The sequence below is a fragment of the Limulus polyphemus genome, unplaced genomic scaffold, assembly GCF_000517525.1.
Source record: "Limulus polyphemus unplaced genomic scaffold, Limulus_polyphemus-2.1.2 Scaffold917, whole genome shotgun sequence".
NCBI lineage: Eukaryota > Metazoa > Arthropoda > Merostomata > Xiphosura > Limulidae > Limulus > Limulus polyphemus.
Genome location: NW_013666527.1, coordinates 298,272 through 319,631, shown reverse-complemented (window position 1 = coordinate 319,631; position 21,360 = coordinate 298,272). Strand labels below are relative to the sequence as shown.

At 34.4% G+C, this 21,360-nt stretch overlaps 1 protein-coding gene across 1 annotated transcript in view; it reads left to right on the top strand.

The window, feature by feature from the left end:
* Nucleotides 1-21,360, top strand: part of LOC111086203 (zinc finger protein GLI2-like) — a 33,427-nt gene extending 12,067 nt beyond the window's left edge. Inside the window, exons 5-6 of the mRNA XM_022388086.1 lie at nt 14,701-14,830; nt 19,979-21,360. Coding sequence (XP_022243794.1) covers nt 14,701-14,830; nt 19,979-20,529 — 681 coding nt within the window. The 3' untranslated portion in view covers nt 20,530-21,360. The remainder of the gene's footprint in view (nt 1-14,700; nt 14,831-19,978) is intronic.

Genomic DNA, 21,360 nt, shown 5'->3' with positions numbered 1-21,360 from the left:
AGCTACTATTAAAGTAGAATGCAACAACTTCTGTTGAGAAAGTGTCTGAAATTCAGGAGGCTTCAAAAATGTGGATATGATAATTTATATTCAATAAGATCCACAAAATTGGATTAATTAAATTTATTATTACTTTCATATTTCATTCTTTTAAAGAAATAAAACTAATTTATGAAAGTCCCTTGGTATTATCTGAGGGAATTCCATTTGGTGCTGCTCTTTTGAAAAGAGGTTTTTTTAGGAGTTCCTCATACTTTGGGTACATCAGTTGAGGCAGCTGTCATTTCTGATCACTCTGGTATTATTTAGATCCAAGAAGACCCAGCAAGTTCTCTGTCTCCCCTACCCTGTTCTTCACCCTATGGCCCTTTCATGGTGTCCTCTCACCCTGATGAATCTGCTCAAAGGTGACTCATTTCTTGAGCCACTCATTGACTTCAATCCTGTGGAAATTTGACCCTTACACCTTTTGTATCTGTGGATTCCATTAGCAGAAGACCCTTGGGTCACACATTTGCTCTCTCAAGGGTTTCTCTACATTCTGATTCATCTGGTTACCCATTAAATCCCTTTTTTCATCCAAACCAGTCAGATCTTTTAGATCAGGGTTCTTCCCTTGAAGTTAGCTAGAACTTATATTATTTTTAACTGGGTCTCAAAGGCTCTTGTACGGAGAACACACTCATTATGTCTGGATTTCTACTACTATATGAATGATTGGCTCCTACTAGACCATCCTGGAAGGCATTCCCTGTTGTGACTCCCATTTTCCTATGGGAGTCTGTTTGTTTGGGTTAGCTGGTCAAGTTCTGAAAGTCAGTAGTGATGTCCACTCAGTATCTGATTAATTTGGAAATCTTTATCAACTCATTTACTGGGTGGGATTTATGTCTCTGAAACAGGAAGCTTCTGGTTTCTAAAGGTGTCATGTCTCCTCTTCTGGTATGAAAGGTTCTGTCTCTTTTGGAGATTGTAGCCTCTCTAGAATCCCATACTTTTCTGGGACATGCCCATTTGCTTTCTCTTCATTGGAATTTGGCAGATCAGAGGCATATGTTTAGAGGTCCTCTAATTTCTTTCATCTTTACCTCTCGCTATCATGGTGGCTCAGTCTATCTCACATGACCCTGGACATCTCTCTTCCTCCACCTTACTTGTACTTGCATCTGTTCACAGATATCTCTTTGTTCAGTTTGAATGCAGTTCTAAGCACCTTCACCATCTCTAGTGTTTGGACTTTGCCACCATCTTCGATCGTGTTTGTCTGGACATTTTATCATGATCCATTCAGACAACTCCACTATCATTTGTTAAGTCAGTCAACATGTAGATAATTTCTGTCAGGATCTTTGTTTTCTTGCTCTAGAACTCCTGTTTGGGGCCCACAACATCCAGTTATTGGCCTACCATGTCTTGTGTGATCTGAACTTAGTGGCAGACTGACTGTCTTGCCCAGAACCAGATTCTTCCAAAGTAGTGGTCTATTAGTCACCAGTCCCAAACTCTGCTGCACTAGCAGTGGAAGTTCTGAGGCAGGATTGGCCCAACTACTTTCTGTACCCCCTGTCCTTTTCTACTCCTTCCCAGGATGCTATCTATAATTAGAGCATCTCTTGACAGATTTATCTAATTGCTCTTCTTTTTGATCCATAAGCCTATTCCATTTTAGAAGTCCTTTTTACGTCAGCCTTGGACATCCCTCTTCTGCCATGACATGTCATGCCATCATCCTCACACATTGCTGTTGTCTGGTTCCTTGCATGTCAGGTAGGATTTTCTTGCAGAGTTTGAAAAGACAGATGAAAGGAAGAATGAACAAGGAAATGATAGAAGATCATTGAAAATGCTGCTCTGTTGTACCCACCTCTTATATAAATACACAGACCACTTTCAAATAGACAGGTGGAAAAGGAAGTGAGCTGAGAAAAAGTAGAACTTGAAGGAAGTGCATATGGACCAGCACCAGCAAACCATCCACTTGTTCTGATAAAACCAAAGATGGATGGTCTACAAAAGCAAGCAAGAAAACAGGTTAAGCAGTATATCCATTTTTACAATTGCCAGGTATGGAACAACATTGTTGATGACCTCTTATCTTTTCCCTGCTCATTCTCTATCCTTTTCTGGTTCTTAAAAACTTCTTATAGGCCTTTCAAATCAGCCATCCTCCTCATCCAGTTCCCTTTTTGGACTGGAATCTCTGTTTAGTTCTCAGAGCTGTCACAAGTGTTCCATTCAAAATTGGCCACATGTTCCCATGTCATCTTTCTCTTATGATGTATTTTCTTTTTCTAGTTTATGGGAGACATTGCTCAGATATTTTTGCCTTAAATGCCTTATGCATTCTTTTTCCAAAGTCTTCAACTGTTTGGGAAGGTAATCAAATGTTTTCTTGCATTGTCTTTTGTGGGCAGTACAACATTATCTTGCTTACTCAGTTCCCTTTAGAGGCACTGAAAACCATGTTTTATTGCTGTGACACCCATCTACTTCTTGAGACTTATTTCCTTTCACTTCAACAGGATGAGTTTAACAGCTTATTTAGCTTGTCTATTTCCCCATAGGAGATGAAATTTTTTTGTCTTATGATTTCAGATTCCATCAGATGCATGATGTTACAGCTTCTCTTGCCTTTGGTTGTTGATGTCTTCTGAATGAAATCCTGCAGGTGGGGATGTGGATGGCTCCAGACATCTTTGTGTCATATTACATCACATTGTAGTTTTGTCAGCCCCAAGGTCTCATTTCCCTCCTGTTACCATTCTCCAATCTTTCCAGAGGCTGTAAGGAGATGAATTTTTGACAGTTTCTTTTCATTACAGCATCAAATTTTACCCCTTATAAAAAGGAAAGAAAGAAAGAAAAACTCCCCAGTTTATGGTGTTACCTCACAGGAAATTCTTCTCTGTTCAAAAATCTGCAGTTAGTAGGGGATAACAGAAAGTGCTAAACCCACCTACTCAAACTCATTGTCCACTGTTTAGAAGGGGGTTTCTGCAAGCCCATTTCAGTTGTTTTGTGTACTTTTTTTTTATTCCAAACCATACAGAGAAAAAAATGTTAAACAACCACCCATCAAGACAGCTCCTGCTGTCCTACTTGTGGAAACCCATTGCAGAGTCTCTCAGTGATGAACTGTGTACAGATGAGATGAAACCTTTTTTTAGTCCATGCACTTTTCCAGTATTCTTTCCTATAAAAAATCTCTTGTAGTAGAGCAGGAGAACCTTTTTTTGTCCAATACTAAGCTTCTGATGAAGTGGTGATTTTAAGAGTTGCCCTATTTGTCAGAGTAATCCTACTATTATAAGACCAAGTGGACACACCCTCAAACAGAAGTAAAGCAGGCAGGAGTGTACCTGGAAAAGTAGTACAGGTTACCCCTAACACTAAACATTAAACCATTCCTAATGATTGTGACCTACCAGATGGGTAATAAGTTCGTCTCAGAATACATATATAGTATGATTCTTTCATGAACCTGCATATTCTTCCTACTGTTGCTGGATGTCGGGTTTCCAAATGGCTACAGTTGGTTTTGTAGTGTGTTTGTATGCATGTGCTGACCTGGGTTTTCGGAACAGAATTCCTCTTTCCCTTCTGATTCCTGGGTCTGAGGGAAGATGGTAGGGACCCTCCTCCTATTGTGGCCTGGGTGATACATTCCTGATGCAGCTTGGTTTCATACTGGAGTTGACCCACCGATTATGGTCTGCCATGCCATAGCCACTCAACATCAGGTGCATCCAAGTTTGTTTTAGATGGGCTTTTTTTTTTCACCCATTTAGTGACACACACATCTTCATGACGAGTGAGAAGTATAACTAGCATAGATGTGGTGCAGTCTCCTACAAATGTGTTCCTCTACATAGATGTCACACTCCATGGACTCTTTTCAAACACTTTTAAAGGGTGCTCATCTAGGTAACTTTGCACTGATCCCTCCACCGTGTGGGATTGTAGCTAGTATGTGAGAGAAGGTACGTTATTCAATCAGAAGTTAACATTTTTCAACACCGAAAATGTATTTCCAGTAGATATTTACCTCTTCCCCCCACTTCTGGTGCTCCTGTTTGGCCTAATCTTGAAGTGAAGATTGGATTCTACAGTATAGAGGAAGACAGCTGTGCCAGGAGGGTATGTTGCACTCCTATTGGTGTAGGTTTTTTACATACTACAGTGCAGCTGTAACATATGTAAACATGTAGATGTAGGTGGTAGCACAAGGTTAGTGGCGAGCAAACTTTGAGCACATAGAGGGCAGTAGTTGTCAAGAAAAGCTATTATGTGGTAGGAGGTAAGTATCTATTGAAAATACATTTTCAGTGTACGAAAATGTTAACATTCATATCTTGATAACTCAGAGCACAGCACAAACAAAATACAAAATCTCCTAATCCACACAGAAAAAAATGTTATTATTAATTAAATATGTAGAGTGATCCATTATGTCAGTGTGGTCCAAGTGGTGGCCCACGAGATATTTTTCCCCAGCCCTGAAAATCTTTGAATATCTATAAAAAAGTTATGAAAGTCAAAATCTAGAAAATCTAGAAATAAGTAAAAGAGATAAAGTAATTGATATATGTCATGAAGACTATTCAAAAGCACTTACTCATGTACTATATATATATATATATATATGCAAAAAGCCTCTTAAGTATCATCATGCATCTTATATGTGAAGTTCAAGAAAATGCATCTCTCAGTTTTCCACCAGAAGCTAAATTCTACCGTGTCTTTCTCCAGACAACTGTAGATAAAATATAAAAAATTAATTATACAAAAACATATAATTAGGCTTATAATTAATTTAAAAAATTTGCTAAATATATGAGTGGGTTTATAATAATTTATTCAGGTATCTGTTGACTTAGTGCTGGTAAAACATTCAAGTAATTTTTTTGCAATGAGAAAGGAAATATTACAATTCTTACAAGAACATGTGAAATCAAAAACTGAATTAAAAAAAAATGTAAATCATAACTAGTGCTGTACTTTAGCTTTCCTCATAGATATTACAAAGCATCTAAACAACCTGAATTTTTAACTTCAAGGCAATAAGCAAATTATTGTGCAACTTATAAGCCACATTGAAGCTTTCCTTAAGAAACTCATGATTTTCAAACAACAACTTTTACAGAAAGATTTGATAAATTTTCAGGCTTGTCAAGAAATCAATAAAGAATTTGAAATCACTTTTCTGATACTATTAATGAACTTCAGAAAGATTTCCAAATAAGATTCACTGATTTCGAGAAAATGAAACCAGCATTCAATCTTCTTTTAAATCCATTGAAAATGAAAATAGAAGGACAAGAAAACGAAAATTCAAATGGAATTATGTGGACTGTAAAGTGACATGTACATTTCTGCTAAGCACAATCTTAATGGAGAAGATTTTTGGAAGCTCATCATCCCATATCGATTTCCAAACCTTCGTAATTTTGCTTTAAAAATATATTCAATTTTTGGTAGCACATATGTACGCAAGTGCACTTTCTCTAGTTTGAAACTGATAAAATCCCAGCACAGAAGCAGGATTTCTGATGAAACTCTTACATAAATACAATGACTAGCCACAACACAGACTGAAATCAATATTTAAAAACTTATTTCAGAACATCTTCCTCAGTGCTCTCATTGAGAGAGATAATTTCAATTTTTTAACTTTATTCTAGTTTTTCATTGTAGTGTATCAGTATGAGAAGAAATTTTGTAGTACACTTAAATTTAAAAATCTTCTTTCGATTCCCACTTTTCTACAATTTTACGGCATCTTATTGTTCGGCCCACACCTTCAGACTAAATATTATTTTGGTCCCTGATTTTCAAATGGTTGAACCACACTGCATTATGTAAATTATGGTGCTAAGTGTAGTTATTCAAACTCATCTGTTTGTACGTAAACCAATAGGCACCAAAATACTTCATTATTGTAATTTATACTATAAACCAATGCTGAAAAAATGGCTAAAATGAAAAAGAATTTCCTGAGTCATAAGATAAAATAGCTGGGGTGATTCTTGAAAAAAGAGCAACAAATATCAAAAAGTTAATAAATCATACAAAGATGCAAACTTTTCTAACAGCATCCCAGAAGAGGGCATTTTTCCAAAGATAGCTGATATACTAGAAATTCCAGAGGTTACTCAAATACAAAAAACAAATACTTAGTTTTGGAAAGGTGTATTTATTTGAAGGATTGTATATCTTTATTGCATATAAACCATTGTTCAACATTTTGATTGGTACTTACTTTCATAATGTGGCATATTTATAATACTTCAGTTTAAGTGGCATTGAACATATCCAATATTTGATTGAAAAAGAATCATGTTCTGTCTTAAGAGATCCTGATTTAGAAAACATTACTGGAAAAAGAATTGTGTTTATTGCCCATTTCATTTTAGAAGTGAGAAAGTTATTACATCATTCTTTATGGTAGTTAGAAGGTAGCTCTCTTATTTGACCATGACTTTTTTTTTAGATTAGAACGTTCTTTTGTATTCAAATGTAAATGTGGTGAAATTAGAATGATTAAAACAGTGATGCCGGGACAACATGTCATCAGTGTTGCTGCTGTATGGGGTTTTCACTGAAGCAGGTACTGGATATTACCAACTAAAGAAGTATGTTCTTCCATCAAGAAACTGTGCATAACCCCATTACTTGTGAGAAGAAAAAGCCAGCAAGGTAAACTTTCAACAAATAACAATTTGCATTGGAAACTATTTTTATTTGCTGATGTATAGTAAATTATCATTGTTTCTACACACTGAAAAAATGGTTTCTCTTTTTTAAATTTCAGGCAGATATTTATTATTTTTTAGTGGATCTATAACTTTATTATCAATTGTTTTGAGCAGTAACATTCATCATGCAGTTCTGAAAAAAAGATGCAACCATCCCTTGAAAATACTTTAGCAAAAGTTTTTTATTTTGAAAAGTTCTTTTATACATCTGTGTTCCTTGTACTTCTTTCCAACATGAACTTCAGTTATTACATTGTTGTACTTGTTAAAAATGTGTGTGACCTTATGCTATGTTTTTATGTCCATTTTACAAAGGGTATGAAGTGATTTGTTTGAGACATCCTTAAAAAATGTATGAACAATAACACTGCAACTTAACCAATGAATGCCACTTTTTGATGTGGCCATTCTTTTTTTATAAATTATCATCTATGTCATAATTTAAAAAAATAATATATCTTTATTTATTTAAGGGCTGGGAAACTCTTCTCTACAAACAACTTCTGGGAAGAGGTCATGAAGAAAAAATGTCTTTCTGAAGAAGCTGGCAATGTTGACATGGATGATTTATTTGTTGCTAGTTGATGGAGTAAATGGAATTATGGATACAGAAGGATTGTGAACTCAAGTCATAGCAACTTGATCTTTCATATTCCAGCTTTCAACAAATAAAGTTGAAATGCATTACAGTAGTTTCAGGTCATGATGAACAGTAAATAATTGAGAGAAATATAAAAGGCTGGTAGAACAATGTTCTATAGAAGAAAGAGAGGAAAAAGAGACTTGCAGCTTCTAATTTTGAACAGTTATGCAAAACATGGGACACTAAATCAGGTTCCTTCACAGTTAAATGAATTTTGTGTAGTACTCTTTTTCTCAATGCCAGCAACTGAGTGTGAGAAAATAAATGAAAGAAATGCTCTTCTTGACTTCTCCAGAGAAACATGTTACAAAGATAGGAATTTGGTGGCCTATTTATGGACATTAACTCTTCCCTCTAATGATCTTAGATGGAATAACAGTCGTGAAATCTCCTCTGAAAATATAAGTTTTTTTAAACATATTATTCTGTGAACTACATATTGCTGTTGTTTTCCAAGGAAAAATAAACCAAACTATGCAAATCTGCTATTACCAAAGCATATACAATGCATGTAGCTCACATAAACTTTTATGATTTCATTACTTGGACATTGGTGGACATTAGTATTGAACATATTTCTCAAGATGGGAAGAACAGATGCTCTCTAAATGAAAATATTTTGTTTAAGCATTCTGGCCACAAATAACAAACTTAAGGTTGACTATCAGCATGATCTTGAAAATCACATCATGTTCTCTAGGCTTCAAGAAAGAAGAAAGTAGTTAAAAAATGTAGTTGCAGAGAAATATTATACATGTTTATGAATTTATTTATTAAATCCTATAAAACCTTAGGCTCAGTGCTTGGTACTTGTTTAGCTATTGTCATTACCATTTTTCTGATTTTATTGTTATTCTGTTTTATAATGTCCATTCTGTTTGAATGAATCAAGGTATTGTGCTGATGTTCTCTCTATAGGTACAAAACATATTTATTGGTATGTGTATTCCACTGTGTCGTGTATACCTGTTGATTTCTATAAACTTCATTATATGATTCAGTATGAATATTTTTATTATATGTTGACAATGCAAATTGAAATGCTAATCTTGATTCCGTTATAAAAATTATTAAACTTTCTTGAGTTTCATATTCTTCATGTATTAACATCTTTTATAGCATTCATTTTATTGACAGAGCATCTAACACTTGATAAACAAAGCACTGCAAACTCAAATGCTTAGATACATTGAATTATTTAAAGTTTAATAAAAAAATTTTTTCTATAAACCTTACTCAATGCACTGAAATCTGAAAAAAGGATTTTTATAAACACATAGAAAAAAGTCATTTTGAAAATCACAGTAGGATTTTTGGAATTAATTTTAACAATATTGAACAAATAGTATACGTAAGAAGTGGATGTAACATAACATACGAACAGTAAGGGAACATTTCATTCTTTGAGATTGTCCTTGTACACCCAACCTTGAGAAAGGTAAAGATTTATACTTGTTCTCTATTTTTCAGGAAATCATTCATTCGCCATCTTAAATTCTTGTAAAGAGCTGGCCTCCACGACTGCCAACAACAACTTATCTCATAAGCCAGTAACATTCACAAAAAAATTGATATGTCTGAACTGGAATTTAGCCCATTTTTAGTCTGGTATCCTTTTATCTTATTCTCTTCAAAATATGGTACAAAGAAATCAGAGGCCTTTATCTTCCTCAGTACACCAGATAATGTTATAAACTTTAATAAGATCTTCTTTTACCCTTCTTTTTCAACAGAAAATAAGTTAAAGGATCTTAACCTATTCCTATAAGATAACCCTTCCATTCCCAGAATCATTTTATTAGCCCTGAGTCTTCATCTGAAACTATTTTAATTAGTCAATGTCCATTCATAAATAAGGGTACTAAAACTGTAAACAGTTTTCCAAGTGAAACCTAACTAGTGGTTTGTGTAGAGAGACAATTATCTCTTTTAACTTGTAATCAATAAGTTTATAAATATACCCTAAAATTTCTATTAACTGTAATAATTGCAATAGAACAGTGCCTCAATGGCTTAAGTAATTAATTCACCACTGTGCTAAGCTCCTTTTCTTCAGTCATGCTACCGAGTGAGTGACTTTCCTTGTATATTAAATGTAGGATTCAAATTATGATAACCCAAGTGCATTAACTTGCACTTACTATAATTAAAGCTCATTGCCTAATATTTGTTCAAGTTGTCAGTTAACCCAAGTCATTCTTGACCCTCAACATTTTAACATCCTCAGTACAGCTATAAATACCCAAATGTTTAATTACATCAGTAACCTTTCACTGATTTACTAATAATATTCACTAATTACAAAGATCTAGTTTGACTTGACTCCATTAGCAATAATTTTTTGCTCTCTCTCATCCAAGTACTCTGAAATCCAGTTTACTAATTTTTTTTTTAACAATCTACCTATATAATTTGCTGAGATAATCTTCAGTGTGACACCTTGTCAATAACATTTTGAAAATCTAAGTATACCAAATTCATGCTCTTTCCATCATCTAAATAACAAGTGATATCCTTTAAAAAGTTGACAAATTAGTAAGGCAAGATTTAATTATTAGTGAATCCATTTTGGCTTTTGTTTATGATGTGTTTCACTTGTGAAGGTGGATCATATTGTAGCTACCTTGCTACAGTAGCTTCTAGAGACAAAACTACATAGTGGTCAGTTTGGATCATACCATGTGACAAGTTGTATGGAGAAAAATATCATATCATACCTTCATGAGTATAAGATATGAATAGGCAGTAAACATATTTATATCTCATTTTAAAATGTCGCCTTAGTGTTGTTATGTTTGAAATGAAGAAACATTAATTGTGTAAATGAATAAAAAGTTTTTCTTAAAATAAAGTTATGTGATTGATAAGTTGCTTCAGTTATTTCTGTAACAATGAAGATTTGTTAATAGTTTTCCATGAAGCACTGTTATTCCAAAATACATCAGAGTTTTTCTATATTTCTAAACTGTTTCATAGAAAATGTGTATTTTGGTTAGTTCAGTCTATATCAGTTGCTTCAAATGTATCAAAACATGATTTCACATATATTTTATGAGATTTGATATTATTGTTATCAGTAACAAATGCATGGCCTAATGGTTAGGATGCTCGACTTACAATATGTGAGTTACATGTTCAAATCTGTCACAAAACATGTTGCCCTTTTAGCTGTGGGAGCATTATCATGTAACAGTCAATCCCACTACTTGAGTGAAGTAGCCCAAGAGTTGATGGTAGATGGTGTTGACTTGCTGCTATTTCTCTAATCTGTCACTTCTAGATTAGGGACAGCAAGTACAAATAGCCCTCAAGTAGTTTTGCACAAAATTCACAAAATAAATAAGTAACAGACCCAAAAGCAATTTTCATGAAAAATGTGTTTGATGTTTTCAGGAATGTTATGTATCAACTTTTATCTGTTTAAACAGATAACATAAGTATTATTTTCTTTGTTATGGTGTTTACACCTTTTACAAGTCGGCGAAGAATGATTACAATTACATTTGTCATAAGATGTTACAATTAGGCCTAATACCTTTTTAAACACTTCATTCTTAATCTAGTCCATTAGGGAGTTTCAAGAATTAGAAGAGTGTATAATAATACTAGCATTCCAACAATACTATATTTATCACATCCATTGCTGATGATGTGTTTTGCTCAGTCCAGAGCTTTTCAAGCCGGATGGGGTACAACAAACACAGCAGTGGTTGGAACACTATTTGTATTGTTACGTATCGGCTTGTTTGATAATTTCCCGTAAAAATTCTCTCCAAGAAACTTCAGCGATACAAGTCCTTTCTTAATTAAAACTAGTTTATTCTTTCTCGTTACAAACTTTGTAATACACTTAATTTCCACAGTCACTTTAAACTTAACTACTTTTATAAACACACGCTACAATACACAGCGATTTACACACTTTACTTACGGTGCCTACTGCTCGCTTGACTCGATTATTTGTCTTTATATCTATCTCTTGCTTATATACTCAAAAAAAGAGGGCGTCTAGCAAACGCTGGGACATTCGTGAGGTTGTCCGCTAAGTCACGATCCTTCTAGAAACTCCAACGCGTATGCTTCCAGTGTCACGAGACTTCCACTGTCATAACAGTATATTTCATTTGATGCAATAACAGTCACATATGTCACATCTGCCTTACGGGCTTTTTCTTAAAATTTTTGTCTCCGTTATGTCTGTTTAATCTCCCTTCTTGTGAGCACATGCATTTACAACTCCTGACTAAGCATTATGTTAGTTTCTGCTGCTTTCCTCTCAAGTAATTTGTGTTGGTGTGTCCTTGAAAGACACATTTAAAATTTTTGTTTTGTTTAAACAATACATTAAAGGACAAACAGGAACCTTTTGATCCATCTAAGCTGTCTTATCCACTAAATTAAACTAAACAACCACCTCAAAGCCAACTGTTATTATTCAAATATTTATCAAGCTTTACTTTAAACTCCCTAAAATTAACTGCATCCATCACATTTGAAGGCAACCTGTTTCAAAGACCCACCACCCTGTTAGAAAAATAAAACTGTCTTAGCTAAAGATGACTTTTACCCTGTTAAAATTTATATAAGTATCCCTCTAGTCTTACCATTTTCACTATTAAGTATGAAAAAATGATGATGCTCCAACACTGTTAATTCCCTTAACAATTTTAAACACCTCGGTCAGATCCCCTGTAACTCTTCTTTTTCAAGATAAAAAATGTTTAGAGATTTTAACTTATCCTGATATGATAACATTTTCATCTTTGGTATCATCTTAGTTGCCCTTCTCTGAACCCTTTCCAACAATTCAATGTTCTTTCTGTGGTAAGAAGCCCAAGACTGAATGACCTATACAATGATATTGTAACCTCTTTACACCTATATTCAGTACTGCTGTAGATACAACCTAAAGTCCTATTTGCACTGCCACTAGCAACAGCACTTAAGAGACATGGCTTAAGAGACTGATCAATCAGAACACCAGGATCATTTTCTTCCATTACATTGTTAAGGTTATTCCCATCAAAATTATACTTATAGTTCAAATTGCAATATTCCTAATGCATTACCTTGCATTTATTATAATTGAATGTCATCTGCCATTTATTTTCCCAACTCACCAAATAATCCAAATCCTTTTGTAAGGCAGTAACATCCTCCTCACAGCCAGTAACACCCAAAATTTTAATGTCATTAGCAAATTTCAGTAATCTATTGACCATTCTTTCATTTACATCATTGATGTAAATCAAAAGAGTAAAGGTACTAACACTGAACCTTGAAGTATCCCATTTGGGAAATTACTCCAGTTTGGTTGAACTTCATTTATAACAACCCTCTGTTTTCTTCCATCCAGCCAGTTTTCTATTCAGTAGGCCAGTCTAACCCCCACACTGACAGAGATAACTTTTGTAAGAACATCATTCACTTACGTATGCATAATCTTATCCTCACCTATGTCCTAATTCTTGTAACTTATGTCTAAAACCTTGCCTCTGTTTTAAAGTTAACATACTTACTTGCTTTATAATCACCCTTGATGGTTATATTTTGCATTATGTTAAGATTCTGACCTTTATTAACATAAGGTTATGAGGCAGCCTTATTTTGTCATATGTCCTAATAAACTTTCTACATTGCCAGTAGTCTCTAGTTTTTAGTATGCCAGCTTTCATCATCTCAGTCTAAACTGAAATTTGCACTTATTTGTTTACTGCACTTAGAACATTTTCTTCCTCTTCATCAACTTTACCATTAATTAATAGAAGAGCACATGTAAGACTAATAGAAACACCTGGTTTTATTGGTACTCTCAATACAACTTTTGCAGCAACCACTTGTGCGTTTAAATCTATCTGTAGTGTGGAGGCAACCAACTTTTAGAGTAACTCTCTGATAAGCTAACTACTGATAAAGCTGACTCTTGTGGTGTTGTAACTGTATAAAACATGGAAATCTGTTATAAACCAACCCACTAAATTATGATGAAAGTTTTAGAGAACATTTCAACATGTGCCTATTTGATACATAATAGAACATTTCTGAAAAAGCCCATTTACATGTTTATTTTATGATTACTTTGCACAGGTGATAATGTGATATATCTTTTTACTTCACGATTTGGCTTGTAGCTCCTATGATTCAAGACACAAGTTAATTGCATTTTTATTTTTGCTAAGCTAGAAGACTTTATTTTAACAATGTGCCAAATGTTTGTATCTTTTTTTTTTATCCAGATATGTTGCACATCTGATATACATAATTTATAGCAGCCTAGCTTGTAACTTCCATAATGCAAACAGTAATTTGACTCATGTTCATGTTTAACTTTATTGATGTTCTTTATTTAATTGAATAAAGTTTTCTTCTGCTAACCTGAGGTTCAATATTAATATCCAAATATGTCGAGAGCCAGCACGGACCCTGGGGCAAACATCCTCCACTTCTCTCTCTCTTTTTTAACATTTTCAAGAATTTATTAAAAAGAAGATCCTAAATTATGATAGCAACGAGCTTATAAACCAGACAAAATCATAGCAGCAGCCATTTTTACCTCACAGTATAAGCGTAAAAACGTTAATAAAGTAACAACAAATATCTATTAAATCTATAAAGTAACAAATACATATTACTTATTACTCAAATTAATATTTCAGTCGTTCTTAATGTATCAAGCATCTATATGCAAAGAAAAGTCAAAAACTATGGTTTTTTATCATTAAATGAAGATATAGCCTAAAGATGCTTTGCAGGCTTTACGGCATAACCAGATTTCATTCGCCCGGGCCCCTGGGCAGTTGACCCCTCCCTTTCGGCGGGCCTGTTAATATCACTGGTTTGCACAATGTTTTGATTAGGTAGATTTAGAATGGCAACTACATTTCTTCTTTAAAGTTGGTCTGTCATGTATCATAACTGTTTCTTTTTCTGCTAAATTCACAGTGTCTGCTTTGGCTATCTGATTGAGAAGCTACTAAACTAGGCAAGAGTTAACATTCATTCCATTATTGGCTAATATACATTAGTTAATAACTGAACATTAACATATATGAAAACTTGAATTTGAATTATGTTTATATTACAGGAAAATCAACTTGCAAAAAAAAAAAGAACAGAAAAAAAAGTTTGTATATACTTGTTGTAATTAGGCAATTAAAAGTATGGTTATTTGCTAGCATACTATATTTTGTGGATGAGATAGCATAGTTTAAGTCAGCATATGCTTTCAACAGTATGCACTGGACATGCAATAAAACAAGTGTGTGATATTTTTTGGCTTCTCTTCAAACACCTTATTTTTTTGCCACTTTCTCTAGGTACAAAATGCTGATGCACATGAGATGTCACACCAAAGAGAAGCCACATATTTGTGCATGTGGCAAATGCTTTGCAAGATTAGAAAACTTAAAGATTCATATGCGATGTCATACAGGTAAAGTAATAAATTATGATTTTGGAAATGTAAAATGTATTTTTGGCTTATATCTTTTCTATTTCTATTTAAAAACTAATAATTTTAATAAACAGTTTTATAGTTACGTTCTTTGATCTTTTGCAATTTCTAAGAAATAATCTCAACAAATCTTGTTCTTTTGACAAAAGAACTGAGAATGTATAGTATGGGCTAAAAGTACTGTCCTACTGGACAAAAGACAGAAAATGCAGGTTGTCTGCATGGTTGCTTGTGGGTTCGATGAAAGTGCACTAGTATTTGGATGTTTTATCCCTCAGACTTGCTAATTAGTAATGTGGTTGTGTCCAATATTAGATCAAGAAGGACATGAGCATAGTTAGTGTTAGCAAGTAACATCTTGTACATTGAAGTGACAATTACTATTCCCAATGTGCTGCTGGGTAAGACTTTTACTATCATAACTGCTTTGCAGTAGGCTTAAGTTGAGTATTTAGAGTTTACAGGTTAAAAATATACTTTTGACTTCTTAAGTCAGTCTATTTGTACCACCTACTTTATAACTATTAATATTATTTACAAAATTTTACACACAGCAATATAAAAAGTTGTATATGAAATTCCAATACGGTCTTACCTCCTCCACACAAAGCTATCTCTATCTTCTTTCTGCCCTCTAAGCATTGCTAAAACATGTTCTTGCTCAGTATCGATTTCATGCCATTTTTGAACATTTTCATATAATGTGACTACTCTCCATCTATATTGGCACAGCTAGCTCTCCCTGTTATTCCTGCTCCATCCTCTTTCTCGATTGGCACAGCTTCATTTAGATGTATTTTGTTTTGCATGTGGCTACTGTTTGTGATTGTGTTTATTTGCCATATTAGTTTTTTTTCAACAGCTTTCTTTTACTGTGTTTGCATTAAATTTTTTCAATGATATTTTTTGCATTTGTTTCTTGTTACCATATTATATGAGAACTTCATTTGGATTAGTGATTCAATGTATCGAGTATGGTAGTTCCTGTTACAGCCAACAATGATACTGGTAAGACAACCCAAGAATCAGGTTCAACTTTGTCTGCAGGGGAAATACAAGCCTTAATTTGCAGGGAGCTAGATTCATATGTTCAGCCAGCAATTTATTCTCTTTTTCCAACTAGACAATATTGCTGAGGAAAAATACAATCAAGGAGAAGACAATTTGGACTCTGTTTTTCTGACACCTTTTTATTTTGGTCTGTCACACACTATACTTCTTCAGGAGATTTCATCCTCCACACAATTTTCACAGCTGGTTACTCAGGTCAACACATATTCAGTTTTTTCTATTTGTTCGAGACGAAGATGATTTTGCTAGTTTTCTTTTTCCTATTCCTGTTGACATGCCTCCACATCATTACTTTGTTTATCTCCTCATTGCTTCCAAATCTCCCAATGGATCAATGGTAAGTTTTTCAATTTGTACACTTCGCACCAGGTTGCAATACCTGTAGTAGGCTAGGCTGAAATGCCCTTTGTGTGCCATAGTCCTTCTTTACACACAAGAGAATTATGTATTTTACATCATCCGTGCTCAAACTTTGGTAATTAGATATTTGTGTGTTCTTTGTCATCCAAGTTAATTTGAATTTATTGTAAGTTAGATATTGATTATTACTTTGCTTTCTAGGTAATTTTAGTCAATTTACATCTGCATTATGATTACATACTTTGTACACAACGTATATTTTGATGTTTTGTCAGTTCCATATGAATGAGTACTTTGTCAACTAGGTATGTTTAGATAGTTTTACTCTGCATATCATTCCTATTAGTAACATCTAATTCATTGTTCATTTATTTTTTGCATTGCTACATCACTGATGTGTTTGTTTCTTTTTCATTCATAGGGCTGAGCTTTGCTTTGGCTACATTTCCTATGTTTTTGATACTAGAATCCAAATTTTCTTCTTGTACTATAAAATTCATGGTTTGTCCCCACAGAATTCCCATTATTGATAGTTATATATGGCTGTAAGTCGAGTGTTCCAGTTTAGGGCCCAACTGTTTGGACTAACCTCGGCTCCTTGTGTTTTGTCGGCTGGTAAGAATTTTTGCCGGACATCCTTACTCGAGGGTCTTTGCTCACTTCTTCCCATTCCCAGTCCAGAGTCTACACTTGTCTGCTCCTACAAGAAGCAGCACAGGTGGGGTTCTTAATAAAGGTGGAGAAGTCCATTCTCATCCCCACTCAATATCTTCCTCATTTGGGGTTTTTCTTCAGTTTCAACCTCAGTTGGGCCCAGCCTTTTTCTCTTCATCTTTGGGATATGTAGCTAGCAGTTCACAAAGCCCTCACCTCACAGTCTGTCACAGCTTGAGAGGTTTTATCTCTTTTGGGGATGTAATCTTTCTTGGAAGCACCGTCATTCCCATGATTCAAGCTCATATGCATTTCCTTCAGTAGATACTCCTTGATCAGTGGTATATTTACTCTGATCCTTTGGAACACCCTTTTTACCCATCCTTCCCCAATCAGGTTCAGCCTGGCTTGGTGGCTAGACAGGGACCAGACCATGATGGGGGTTCCACTTCCTTCACCTCTTCTGGACTCACATCTGTTCCCAGACACATCTTTAGAGGATTGGGATGCTTACCTCGACACTCGGGAGATTTCTGTTATCTGGTTAGTCAAGGAGTTTTCTTTCCAGATAAAAATTCTCAAACTTATGGCATTTTATAAAGCTTTGGTTATGGTGCACTCTGACAACTCCACAGTGGTTACTTATATTACCAAACAAGGGATACCAAATCCAGATATCTGTGCTTTCAGACCCTGTATCTCCTTTTCTGGGCCCATAGTTATCACATTGTGGTTATAGATTGCCATGTTCCTGGCACCCTGAATCTGGTTGTGAATCATTTATCTCAACCAAACAAGATTCTCTTCATGGAGTGGTTCCTTAATCCACAAGTTTTTTGGTGGGTTTGTTATCAGCTGCAAACACCTCATATTGATGCTTTCACCACCCTTTTGGTCTCCTGTTCCACACTGTTAGCTCTGGGAGTGGACACATTCAATCAAAATTGGAGGGGTGATCACATATATAATTACCATCCTATACGACTCCTCTTCAGAGTTCTATCTGTAATATAAACCACTCCATGTCTAGTCCTACTTGTGGCTCCATATTGGCCAGTGCAACCATGGTTCCCTCTAGTCCAATCTTTACTTGTACAACCTACCCTACCCTCACCTCTGTCTCGATCTCTCTTCCATCAACCTCAGTCAGACATTGTTTATCCAGTCATCACTACACTCTGTCTTCACACATGGCATTTGTCAGTTCCATTGCCTCAGCCCAGGAATTGGCTTCATGTGTTGCATCTTTCCTTTCCCAATCCATCAGACCTTCTTCCAAAGACAATGGTCCACCTTCTGCTTTTGGTCTATTCAACGTGGCTCTTCTATCCTTCCCACCCATTCATTCATCATTTTTCCCAACTCTTCACCTGTTTGACAAAGGCCTGTCCACTTCAACCATGTCTAGCTGTTGGGCGGCCTTGTCAAACACCTTCCCATTTCTTCAAGTTTTGTAAAGTTTTCTCTTCCCCTGTCATTTTCCTCCTTTTCTGCTCCTTTCAAGTCGTGTCCTCCACGTTCCTTTCATTTGCTTGATTGGGATCTCAATGTGGTCATTTATGCCTTTTCATGTCCTCCCTTTGGAACTTTGAACCTCAATACAGAACTCATTGGACTGGCTGGAACATAACAATCACAGCAGTGGTCGAAACACTATTTACATAAGCCATTTGTTACAACAACAATTGTTATGATGTGAACACCTTTTTTAAGCTGACAAAGCATGATTATAATTATTTATACTTGTCATAGACATTAGTATTAGTCCAATTATATTTTTAGCACTACATTCTTTATCCATAGGGTTTTTCAAAGGATTATTGTTTAATAGTACTTGAACAACACTGTGTATGCCATATCCCTTGCTGATAAAGCATATAGCTCAATACAGAGCTCATCAAGTAGTATGGGACACAACATATACAGTAGTGGTTAGAACCCTACTCATATAAGCCATTTGTTACAACACACTGTTGTTAAAATACCATTATAAACTCTATTGGTCTTTGTGAAAACCAGAAGGGACTGAATAAAGAATGTAGTGTTAGAAAATATAATAGACCAAACACTAATGTCTTGTGACATATTTCATTAATGTAATCATACTTTATCAGCTTAGAACAGGCATCTACACCATAACAGTTGTTTTTTTAACAAATGGCTTGTATAGATAGTGTTCCAACCACTACTGTGTTTGTTGTGCCACAGCTAGCCTGATGAGCTCTGTATTGGGAGAAATGTGTCATCTATATTGGTTACTGCAGACATAGTGTGGTTGAAATAGCTATTATACACTCTTCATCTTGAAAACCCTAAAGGATGGAATAGAGAATATTGTGTTGAAAATTTAATAGGCCTAATACTTATGTTTTATGACAAGTGTAACGAATTAAACATGAGTTAAAATACTGTGTGGACTTCAAAAATAGGCTTCACATAGAAAGAAATATCAGTTGCATCTATTTTACTGACTACTGTTTAATTCTGTAGTCCATCTTGCATGTTTTAGTTTTCATGACTGATTGTATATCATTTGTCTATTTAGTTGTATTTCCGACTGGATGTCTATGTTAACACAACAAAAACATTATATGCCAATGATCCAGGTTTGTAACACAACCAATCCTCATTGAAGATGACATTTATGTCACTAGTAATTGCTTTATTAATCTCATAAACTCCAGTGCTGTGTTATATTTCAATAGGAGATTCATGAAAGGCCCACATCAGCAGCCACTTTGATCATAGTCTGTGACCACTTAGTTCACAGTAAAGGATGCAAGATTTTTGGGCCACATCCATAATCAGTGTAAAATAGATGTGGTCATGTTGTGTTTCAGATACAAAATTATTTGGATGTGCCTGTATGTGATCAAAACCATACTGTACAGATCATTAATCTAATAAAAAAGAATTGTGTTTTAAATCAAATAATTAGGGATAATTATCATACAGGATAATTCATTGAATACTTTTAATTGATAAATTAATAAATAGCAATTTTTTGCAAGTTTAAATAAAATATGTACATTTTTTGAGTAGGAGAAAAACCATACGTATGCCATGTGGAAGGCTGTGGAAAGGCTTACACCAATTCTAGTGATCGATTCAAGCATACACGAACACATTTTGTTAAGAAACCATATGTATGCAAAGCAGAAGGCTGTAACAAGAAATACACAGATCCCAGCTCTCTTCGGAAACATAGAAAATCTTGTGGACACATTCAGAACAACACCGAACAGAATGTGCATAATGAAACCCACAAGTTACAGAAGTATTCTCACAGAAGCTTTTCAAGATTTAAAGGTGATAAACCTTGTGCATTTCTAAATGGATTCCAAGATGTGATTCATGGAGCCAATGAACCTAGGCCTAACTCAGAAAGACCCATTTTGTATAAGCAGCCACTTTTGGAATATTTGGTTTGTTTTGAATCCTGCCAAAGATTGATAGACAAAAATGCTAAGTATTTAAATATCAGTGATAAAGTGTTAGGTATGTGTTCCTCTCATTCAAATGAAGCTTTGCCACTTGACCTTAGAACCACAAATAGTGAAAATATTACTTCTAACATGGAAAATCACCCATAGTCATCATGATCTTGTTGTTTTCCAGTGAGATGAAAAGAAAGATCTCATAATGTTTTTATAAATCATAGACTTTTTTTTAGTAATATAAATATTAAATTAACCTATAAAAAATATACAGCAGTTTTTAATATTGTCAGTTGTAGGATTGATGACAACAGTAAAATATTTTTTTTGGTGAGTTTCTTAGATTCAAAGTACTAGCACTTTAGTTTACACTAAAGTTAACACTTCTAGATTATGATCAACAATAAGAATGATTGTGTGAATTGACACTCAGAAGTCATGCTTGTAGATTTGAGAGGTGGTAAATGTTGTCTTTAACTTACAATACACTTAAGTATGCTATGGCTCTTACACTTTTGGTCAAAAACTCTTCTATCATATGACCCCATATGTCATGAAGAAGTTAAGAAATAGTAGGTAATATAATATTTTGTGTGATTAAAGTTGTATATTTGACACTTATTAGATGCATGTAATTTCAGACAATGGAAAAACATTTATTTCTTGTAACTACGTTGTAACACAGTACCATCAGAAGAGATAAATGTTTTGGATTCTGGTTCTGGGAACAAAACCATGATGATGCAGATATATAGACCAAGAACTCCTGTAATTAAATAATTACAATAATAATTTATATGAAGTATTAATAGTATAAGAAATGAGATTATCAAAAACTGATTACTTGTTTTACAAATAACAGTTCTAATGCTCGTTATAAATACCTGTACAAAAAAAAAGAAAAAAGTGTACAGCTCTTCATGAATGTAAAGTATATATTATACAACCTTCTTTTCTGTTAAGTCTACAGTATGTTATTTGTGCATA